This window comes from Myotis davidii, unplaced genomic scaffold (genome assembly GCF_000327345.1).
Source record: "Myotis davidii unplaced genomic scaffold, ASM32734v1 scaffold1527, whole genome shotgun sequence".
NCBI lineage: Eukaryota > Metazoa > Chordata > Mammalia > Chiroptera > Vespertilionidae > Myotis > Myotis davidii.
This window is the reverse complement of record NW_006298269.1, coordinates 331502-341638: the sequence shown is the minus strand read 5'-3', so window position 1 is coordinate 341638 and position 10137 is coordinate 331502. Positions and strand designations below refer to the sequence as shown.

The 10137-nt window shown below is 53.6% G+C and overlaps 1 protein-coding gene across 1 annotated transcript in view; it reads right to left on the bottom strand.

Moving 5' to 3' along the window:
• Positions 1-10137, bottom strand: part of CNTNAP1 (contactin associated protein 1) — a 14083-nt gene that overhangs the window by 1736 nt on the left and 2210 nt on the right. Inside the window, exons 5-23 of the mRNA XM_006773912.2 lie at positions 9966-10137; positions 9265-9449; positions 8667-8807; positions 7940-8201; positions 7281-7430; positions 6845-7016; positions 6294-6400; positions 6034-6153; positions 5463-5666; positions 5107-5263; positions 4896-5023; positions 4437-4622; positions 3752-3973; positions 3258-3497; positions 2082-2435; positions 1788-1915; positions 1280-1373; positions 849-1094; positions 702-749 (exon numbers count right to left, since the gene is read on the bottom strand). The exon at positions 9966-10137 is cut by the window's right edge and continues 24 nt beyond it. Coding sequence (XP_006773975.1) covers positions 702-749; positions 849-1094; positions 1280-1373; positions 1788-1915; positions 2082-2435; positions 3258-3497; positions 3752-3973; positions 4437-4622; positions 4896-5023; positions 5107-5263; positions 5463-5666; positions 6034-6153; positions 6294-6400; positions 6845-7016; positions 7281-7430; positions 7940-8201; positions 8667-8807; positions 9265-9449; positions 9966-10137 — 3316 coding nt within the window. The remainder of the gene's footprint in view (positions 1-701; positions 750-848; positions 1095-1279; positions 1374-1787; positions 1916-2081; positions 2436-3257; positions 3498-3751; positions 3974-4436; positions 4623-4895; positions 5024-5106; positions 5264-5462; positions 5667-6033; positions 6154-6293; positions 6401-6844; positions 7017-7280; positions 7431-7939; positions 8202-8666; positions 8808-9264; positions 9450-9965) is intronic.

Here is a 10137-nt window from a genome sequence, read left to right as displayed (position 1 = left end):
AAAAATATATGTATTTTTATTTTTTAAAAATATTTTTACTGATTTCAGAGAGGAAGGGAGAAGGAAAGAGAGATAGAAACCTCAATCATGAGAGAGAATCATTCATCGGCTGCCTCCTGTACGCCCCCCGACTGGGGGGTCGGGCCCACAACCCAGGCATGTGCCCTTGACTGGAATCGTACCTGGGACCCTTCAGTCCACAGGCTGACGCTCTATCCACTGAGCTAAACCAACTAGGGCAGTTAACCTTTCTTATCTCTCTAGATGTTACTATACCCCCATTTCCTCATTCCTTAACCATAGTCCAATCTTAATATTTCAATTAAAGTCTATAACATAAAAACAAAAGTCTATAGCATCCTCAAACATTTAAAAATCTCTATTCCAATTACATACTACTTCAGCATGGCCTATCTCAACCTTCTTTGCACTACCATGTTCTACAGCAGTGGTTCTCAACCTTCCTAATGCCGCGACCCTTTAATACAGTTCCTCATGTTGTGGTGACCCCCAACCATAAAATTATTTTCGTTGCTACTTCATAACTGTAATTTTGCTACTGTTATGAATCGTAATGTAAATATCTGATATGCAGGATGTATTTTCAGGGGTCGCGACCCACAGAATCTACAGGGCAGGGAGGGAATGCTAACAGTCAGAGGGAAGAATCAGGAGGTTAGGGCAGGGATCACACTACTCACAGCCTAAAAGTATGGCAACCCATCCATCATCATGGTAGTATGGGAAGTCTGAAGAAGAGGAAGCACCAGTTAGGAGAAGCCTCCAATATGGTAAGAATAATATTCTTTCTCTATTGTCCCTCCCTCTTCTGTGTCCTGGGGACATACCTGGAGGCAGATACCAGGGATCCAGCTCAGGTGGCACCTCTGAGAAAAGACGTGGCATGGCTCCACAGTTAGATTCAGACAGTTCTCCCTGAACTCGAAGGGCCTCAGCTAGCTCAGCAGTCATGGGTCGAGGGGTTCGGAAGTGGGTTTTGAGGGGAGCCACATTGTTGAATCGAACACCAGACAAGCAGCCCGAGAAACCTGGTGTGTTGTAGCGCTGGATCTCTGGGTCAATTACTCCTGTTTCTGGGGGAGAGGCAGGCCCAGAAAGAAAGCGTTTGGACCACCAATAACCCCCCCTCCCTTACCATCCATAGATTCCCTACTAATCAGCACTTCCTCTGTGATTCCCAGTTCCTTCACTCTCATCTAGGCTCCAGGGACTTCACCCACAATTTCTTACCCCAAATGCATTGTCACCCTCAGCTTACCCATAACACGCCCTAGATACAAGGCCTTGGGTGAGTCAAGCTGGCTGTCCACCAACAGTGAGAACTTCTGTTCTGTCAGTGGGAAGTAGTCCACCTGAGATGGGGAGGAGAAAGATAGGGGAGGGAGAACCAGAGGCAGATGCAGCCACGATCATCCAGGAACCCTGAACTCTGTCCAAGCAGGTGGTAAGTCCTAGCTTTGTCCTACGTGCGCCACCCCTGGACCAGATGTAGAATTTGGTTTTAAAAACCCAACAGCCTGGTTTTGAGCCCTGTTTTTGCAGCTTTCTAGTAGTTTAACTTTGGGGAAGCGCTTTACTTTCTGAGTCCATAATTATTTGTAAAACAGATAATAAGTACACATGTGTACCTGAACTGCCTCACAGACCTGTTGTGAGAGTCATATGAGGTAATAAATACAAATATTAAATATTTGACGTTTTCCTGGGTGCCACAACCTTAATCATGCGGTTATGATCTGAACTGGTCCACTTCTGTCTACACACACCTGGATGAACAGCTGGCGGTAAACCCGGGTGATATTGACACTGTGGGGCTGACCATCTGTAACTGGTCGGGTGGTTAGTTGGTACACGTAGGGACTGGTGCCCAGCTGATATCGCAGCTGTAGAGTCCCTGTGGGGTGGAGAGGAAAAGAGGGAGTCTCCCTTCAGGTCCCACAATCCCCCTTTTCTAAAAGAACTTAGGTCCTTTTATGTATTAATTAGTGAATCAATAGTTGTGAGAAAGAAGGGTGCCCCGGAAGAAGCTGGAGTTGAGGGAGAGCCTGTCAGGAGCTTACCATCTTCCTTGATGAGCACGGCCATGTAATCACGCACAAAGGAGCTGACATAGAGCAGGACAGCGGGGGCAGATTCGGTGCTAAAGCTGAAAGACACCTCCTCTCCAGTAACATTGTAGACAGGACCCCGGTAACCTGGCACAGGCCGGCCAGGCTGCGGGTAGTCAGGCAGACGGTACCCAGGGCCATGGTAGCCAGGTACATAGCCAGGAGTGTCGTAGCCGGGGATGTAGCCTGGCTCGTAGCCTGGCACCGGCCGGCTCAGCATGTGGGAGAACTCCCGGGCTGCAGAGCGCAGTGCTGACTGCAGGTTATAGCGCATCCAGGTGCCGGGCTCAAAGAAACCACCAATATCTGAAGGCACAGGTGGTGAGGTCAGGGCTTCCGTTCCCATATTCAGACATTGTATATGTCACACACACACACACGCACGCACACACACACACACACACACACACACACCCCTGGACTTGCCTTCAGTTTCTGCCACCACCAGTTTCATATTAGCCAACCCCTGCTGGGGCTGGGGCTGCATTTTACAGGTGGGGAAACTGAGGCTCAGAGGTGGGTAGTGACTTGCTTAAGGATACCCAGTAAGTGGAGAGCCAAGATTAGAACTGAGATATCATGACTCCATCCAGTACATTCACTACTACTCATATTTCCAAACCAAGACCAAAGGTCTTCTATTGGTCCCTAAGTCCCTAAATCTCCCTAATTCCATCAGACCTCCCATTAGTAACCTACCAGCCTTAGGGAGGATGCAGTCTGAGTATATGTGCAGAGATCTTGCTGTGGTGAATGACTAGGTTCTCTTTAACCAAGAACCCGGCTGTAGACATGTTTTAGGAGTGCAGCAATTGTCAAATAGGAAATGGCATAGGAGGGCATCATGCAGCCTTAGGTGGATATGCTTGCAAGGGGGGGAACCTGTGTTACCTTGGCGATAGAGGAAGATGGGGAAGTTATTTGCTTGTTGCTTTTACTAGCAGCTAGCTGTACCACCCCTTTCGTGCCCCACTTTATGCCTTTGGAGTACCCAGCATCTTCAGCTGTCTGATGGCCCCAGATCAGAGCTCAGGAACCCAGAGACACCCTCCTTCCTTTCTTCCCTGCCATCCCTACATCCCATTACACCCTACAGCTCCCTGTCCTCCCATAACCAACAGCACTGACCATGGTTGCAATATGGCCCATCAAAAGCCGTGAGGTCACAGTCACATGTGTAGTAGCTGTAGCGTTCCACGCAACGGCCTCCATGGAAACAGGGGAACCGGGGATGGGCACAGCGGCCTGTGCAGTTGGGTGAGGTACCCTCAGAGGCATTGGCACGGCCTTCCAGGTTCAGAGTCACTCCATTCAGACGCATAGCCCTCAAGCAGCCCACGAAGGGGCGCCTCTTAAGCTCTGCAGATCCTGGGAAGGGTGGGCAGGTTAAGAAATGGGTGTAGAGCAAGAGACAGGGATAAGTATTGGGGTTGGCAAAGGAACCAAGGGAGCTAGAATAATGGACTAGAGCCAAGGACTGGAGAGGGACGGTGGGCCTCTGGCTCTCTCTGAAGCAGAGGGGATTGGGAATTAAGACATGGGTTCCTGGAAACAAGGAGAGCAGCCTTGAGAGGGTGGAAAGGTTAAGGAGACTTCAGACCTGCCTCTGGGTTGCTGCTTACCAACATAGAGGGGCTGGTCGTACTCTAGCCAAATGTAGGTCTGCAAGGGCATAGGCCGCACCACCCAGGGCCGGTGGTCCACGCGGAGCCGGGCCTGCTTCACGTTGATTTCAGCCCGGACCAGGTGCCACTCGTCATCATTGAACTCAAAATCATCTGAGTGTACTGTCAGGTTCTCATCTCCATTCCCCACATCGAAGGCGAAGACCACATCTCGGGATGCTGGTGGGGGTTGGGGGAGAGGACTCAGACCTCCAAGATTCCTCACCCAATGCAACCTCTCTTCTTCACTCTGGAGCTCCTGGAATGTCCCTCCAGTTTATCTCCAGCCTGGGACAAAACTTAAAACGGCTTAAAACCTCATACCCCTGTTCTCTCCCAAATTTGCAGATCCCTGGAGCAAGCTTCCCACCCCCCTTCTCAGGTTAGAAGCATAGCTAGTAGATAGGAGATTCCTCAGGATCCCAGCTTCCTTATTCACCTAAGGCCCCGAGAGGCTGACTGGGTGCCTCAGGTCACAAAACCAGCTTTCAAGACTGAGCTGGACTAGAACCCAGGGTCATCAAAGCCTTCTCCATAGAGAAGACAAGACGCCTGCCCTTGTCTCTTTCCCCAGCCTCCACCTACACCCATTCTTCCCAGAGTTAGTCATCTACCCCACGTCCCTCCCCCTGTGCCTGCTCACTGTTTAGTTCCACCCGTATGTAAGGTCGGCACCACTGGTAGTAAGAGCCCCCCATATTCTCTAGGAAGACTCCTGAAGGGGCCGAGGTCCTGAAGTAGAAGGAGACATCAAGGCTGTGGTTGGCACGGATTGGAGGAAAGCGTAGTGCAGCCCCGGTGTGGAAGGAGATGGTGTTCCAGGAATTTCCTACAAAACCAGATGGAAGAAGGCCTTGTCAGGGAGGTTGGAGGGTGGGGGAGTAAGGGAGCCTCAAGTGCGTAGGGGAAGGAAAGGCCGAGGGACAACTAGGGGGAACCAAGGAGTGTAATGAAAGACAATACGGTGTAAAGGAGCAATATAGATGGGGGGTCATATCATAGGAGGACCTGGGGTGTCTGACTGTGTCCTGGAGGCACCCAGTGAGTCAGATGGCCTAGATTTAAAAAACTAGATGATACACAAAACGGGTCTGCCACTCACGATCGCCATAGCAGCGCAGAGGCCTCAGGAAAAACTGGGCCTCAGAAGTGGAGCGGTTTGTGTCCCCCACCACCACCTGAGTGACAGGCAAATGGTCCACAAAGGTCAGCAGTCCCCTGTCGGTTCTCCTGTGCGGGCAAGATGCAGTGGCTCAGCTCCGGCCATTCGCCGGCCCCCAGATCCTGAGAGCCCCGCCCTGTGCCTCCCTCACCACTGGGGCTGATCAGCGTCACAGTTGCACTGCAGAGTAGGGTCCACACAGCTCCGGTCCAGCCCGCAGGCACAGCGCTGGATCCCAGGCTGCGAGCCTCCCCAGTAGAAGTGCTGCTCCTCATTCCGGCCAATCCAGAAGCTGTAGGGGTAGCCTCCTGGGGAAGAGGTTCAGGTGGTCTCTAGGCCCTGTTCCTCCACTAGTCTCTGGGCTCCCCTCTCACCCTTCTAAACAGCCCCGGACTCTTGAATCTTCTAGCCCAGGGCTCCAACTTAACCGTCTGGTTTCTTTCTCCCAGGCCCCCACTGGCCTCTCCTCCAGCTCTCCACCTCACCCTCCCAGACCCCAGACCCAACCTGCAGTGTTGAGCAGCCTGGAATTGTAGCAGGAGAATTCGATCCACTGTTCACAGTGCTGGGAAGCATTGGCCAGGGCACTGACTTCTTCCCAGGATGCATTCCAGTACTGGACGGCCCCCAGGAATGGCCGCTCCATGCTCGAACCTGTCACCCGAGTTGTCCACAGCCTGTCATGCCGCACAACTGTCCATGCCTTGTTCTCTGGGGGAGGGGAAGGGACAGAGCTTTGGCTGGAGATGGGCACACTCTAACCCATCTCCCTGCCCATTTCCACCACCACTGCTGTAACTCAGAGCCAATAAATGTGGCTAGCAGCTCCATTCCAGCCTAGCTCCTGGCCCTGGACATTGCAGGCTGGAGTGAGACAGCTGGACCACATCAGGAAGCTGGAATTTATCTGCAAGGCTAGATTACAAATTCCTGAGTGTCCCTTTTCCCTCTGCCCTCCTTTAGCCCCATCACAGTTTAATCTTACTGGCCCCTGCCCACCCTTCAATCCTTCCCTGTTTCCCCACCCCCCAGCATAGCCTTGTCAACTGTCCCTTAACCACCCATCAGAGCCACTTACCTCGAATATCACAGTATACTACAAATGGCTTCAGCGGGCCACTGCCATCAGGATCAATGGTGAAGTTTCCCGAAGTTTTCCCACTAAGCCGATAAGCCTCACAAGATTCCTTATACAAAGCTGGTAGGTGGCAGAGAGCAATTCTGGGTTCAGAGGGCTAGCAGAGCCAGCCCCACCATCTCTAGCAACCTCATGATCCCAGCAACCTTCTCCTGACCTCTCCTGTCCCCGACTCTTCCCCCATTTCCCAGCTGGCTTACGTTGGTGGCAGGTCTCCCCCTTGTAGCCTGTCAGTTCACAGTAGCAGATGAAGTCGTCCCAAGACTGGTAGCAGCGTCCATCATGCTCACACATGTTAGGGCTGCACCTAAGGAAGAGGTCAGCACCAAGGGGAGAAGCCTTATTGGGAGCTTGAGAGTGGGGTCTGACCCCTACAGGCTCCACTCCCCACTCCTGAGAACACAGAACTCTGTGAGACACACCTCACCTAACTAGCCAGATAGGAGCCTAAATGCTGGGCGTTAGGCAGGCCTTGGCTCAAGCACTGTTTCCCCTTCCCCCAATGAACAAATAATGCTTTATACACCACCACCACCCAAAAAATAGATGCTTCATTTCCATTCTGAGCACATGTCACTTAAGGGAAGAAACAGGAAGTGAGAGGTCAAGGAGGAATCATCTCCAGGTGGGAGACTGAAGAGCTGGGACCAGGAGAAGAAAGATTGAGAAAGGCCACTCCCTTTGGGAGACCATGGGAAAGAGCTTGGGGGGGAGGGGATCACCTCTTGAAGGGAAAGGGACTTCTGGATACCTATCAGTGATGCCACATGTGTCAAAGAGGACCTCAGCAAAGTATCCAAGCCGCCGGCCCTCCACCAGAGTCAGGTTGACCAGTTGACCATCCACCTTGAACAGCTCCATGCAGCCATGGAACGCCGTCTGGTTAGAGTGGCAGCCCCATCGACTGGCTGGCTTGGGACAACCTGGAGCAACCACCCCTGTGAGGCCCTCCCCAGGGGAGACCCCAGAGACCCTCCCCCAGGGAGATGCCAAGGGAGAGCCAGACATGAAGGAAGGGAGGGGCCAATAGATAATGGCAGTGACCTTCCGGTCCCCAAGACCCCAGAAGGGAAAGAAGGGTTTATTCCTACAAAGCTCTCCATGTAGTCCCATCTGGGTGGACTTAGGTGGGGGTGGGGGCCTTCCCACCCAGGGGCAGGGGTCTGGCCACGTTAGCCACCACTTACCCCCAAAGAAGTACGAAGTCCCTGTACGGATCAGCAGTGGGTATGAGACCCTGACCTCTGCCCCCTCCACATCATCAATGCTGATGACTGCATGGTTTTCCTGTGCCGCGAAATTCACCTCGTGCCAAAAGCCATCATTCAGGCGGTACCCTGGACAGGAAAGGAGGATGCTGTGGGTGGGGAACGCACCAGGCCCTAGGAGCAATCTGTCTTTCCTGTGGAAGCAGCACCCCCACTCTGTGTCCCAATAGTGGATTATGTTCCTCCTCCCATTGTTACACTTATCACACTGGGTGGTGACATCTCTGAAAGTCTCTCTTCACTATCCATAACGCCAGCAGCTTATACAGTCTGCAAAGTTATAAATGAATAACAAACACCTCCAGAACCCCCTCCCCACCCCCCTGGGAACTGGAGAATACCAGGACTCTCAGGCTTCCTGCTTCTCCCAGCACCCATAGTCCCTCAGATCTGCCCCAGCCCCAGCTGCCTCTCATCCACTCCCACCTTTTCCCAGGGGCCTGGGACCTCCTGCTCTGCTCCCCTCAGTCCAAGCTCACAATCACCCAGGCTCTCCTCTGCCCTCTCTGGCCTCCTACCTATCTCTCTGGCCCCTGTCCACCCTTCAATCCAGGCCCCACCCCCAACCCATCCCTCACCAGCAGCGAACTGAAGCTTCTTTCGGCCGGTCTGTGCAATGGACACGTTGACCTGCCCTTCACTGAGCATCAGCTCCACGTGGCCCAGTCCATCTCCCAGGCTGGAGTACAGTAGCAGTCCGGTGAGGTCCCAGGTGCGGAAGCGAAAGGAGACTGCGAGGCGGCCACGTCGAGGGAACCCAGGCACTTGCAGGAAGTTGTGAGGACCTCCGAAGTTGACCGGGTGAGGAACCGGGTCCAGGCAGCGGAAGGCCACCTTACCCTGGAGGCGAAAGCAAGGACCCATCAGTGGCCTCAAGTTTCCACCCCACCTTTCTGGGAATCCTATTTTTGTACTGGTCTAAGATCTTTGTCACAGCACTACCTCAGTGTGGGGGTGACGGGGAAGACCTTCAACCCTGACATTTCCACCCTCCTAGAAACAGGTCCAGCTGTACAGGGGGCCTCCGCTCTCTTGCTATCACTGATCTACAACGTCTTCAGGGCGACTCCTCCTTCCTGCCAACATCCAGAGGGGATTTCCCGTGGTTCTACTGCCGCTTCTTAACTGGGGTAGAGGGGTGGACTTTGCCCCTCCTGTAATTTCATCATGCCCCCCACTTGAGCATCTGGCTAGGGAGGGAGAGGTCCTGAACTTGTATCTGTGGTCAAGATCTCTTCCTGCTCCACTTCTTGGCTTTCCAAGTGGCTCTGATGTCCCATCCTCCCAGATCCCCAGCCCACTGGCCTCGAAGGTGATCCTCGAATGGCGCCGCACAGCCAGGTCCGCGATGTTGACTCGGTTGAAGATTACATTTTCCATGCAGCCACGGAAATTATGCCGATAGGCAAGGTTTTTCTGTGCGCCCACCAGACCCCCAATGAACATCTGCGGAGTAGGGAATGACGGTGAGGTTCCCTGGGTGCGGGAGCGCATGCACCTTCCTGGAGCTCCCACCATACAGCTTTTTTATAAAAGGCTTGAAACACACATTTCCCCAATGTCGGTGTTAAAGCTGGAAGCTCGCTGGGCCTCCTGAGGTTTGGGTTCTAGTCCTAACTCCACCACAAAGTGGCTGCACGGCCTTGAGTAGGTCAATAAAACTTTCTGGGATTCCTTCTGTGCAGACGGAGGCCAGGGTCTTTAATCCCGCACAGCTGGGCAATCCCAGGGGGCAATTTTCTCATCTTGCCCAATCCTCAAAATCCAGATGTCCAAACCCCATCTCAATGAGTCTCAGGCGGCACCAGGAAGCAAGGTCTGACCTTTGGTGGAGGGAAGTGCTGTCCCCCACCCACCCAGCCAGCACCCCCCTCAACCAAATGACTCCTTCTGCTCTGCTCACCTCATTGTCCAGGTTCAGCCTCTCGAAGTCGCCATTGAGAATGAAACGCTGCACGTAGCCGTCCAGGGTGAGGTTTGCTTGGCGGCCATATCGGTCCACACGCACATAGTGCCAGTGCTGGTCATTGAGGACCCCACCAGCGCTCACCGTGGTGTGGCCAGGCCGGGGTTGGATGGGGCTGCTGCCTGAGGATGGGGCGGGGCGAGGTCAGACCTTGGACCCGGAGGACCCCAGTGAGCCCTGGCCCCCAGGAAGCAGCAGCCAGGGAGGGTGGGCATAGAGATGGGACTACCGGGGCTGGGATGGAGCAGTGGTCATTGGCAAGGATGTGACTTAGGGCAAGTCATTTAACCTCTTTGAACTTCTATCGGTAAAACTTGGGGCACAATAGCTGCTTCTACTTCATCATGTGGATGTTATGAAAAACTAATTAGACACAAAAATACTTGTGTGTGTGTGTGTGTGTGTGTGTGTGTGTGTGTGTGTGTGTGTGTGATATGTTTTTACATTGAGGAGACTAGGGTTGGGGTAGCAGCCAGCAGCCGGTAGAGCTGAGACTGGAATCCAGTTCTGCTGACTCGGGGTCCAGAGTTCTGCTAGCACTAAATTCTACACGAAAAAGGCGGGTTGGTCCGAACCGGAGAGGGGACGTCAGGCGTGGGCGGGCCGCCTCGCTCACGAGTCCCCCCCAGGTCGCTCACCCAGGCTCATGTGCAGCAGCAAGTGCGCCCCCTGTAGCTCGAGTGTCACGTAGTCGCCCTGGGCGCCCTCCGCGTGCAGCAGGAGCCCGTCCTTCTCCTCGGTCTTGAAGCTGAACGCGAACACGTCCCACAGGCTCTGGCTGACCCCTCGCGGGAAGCGGTACGAGATGGC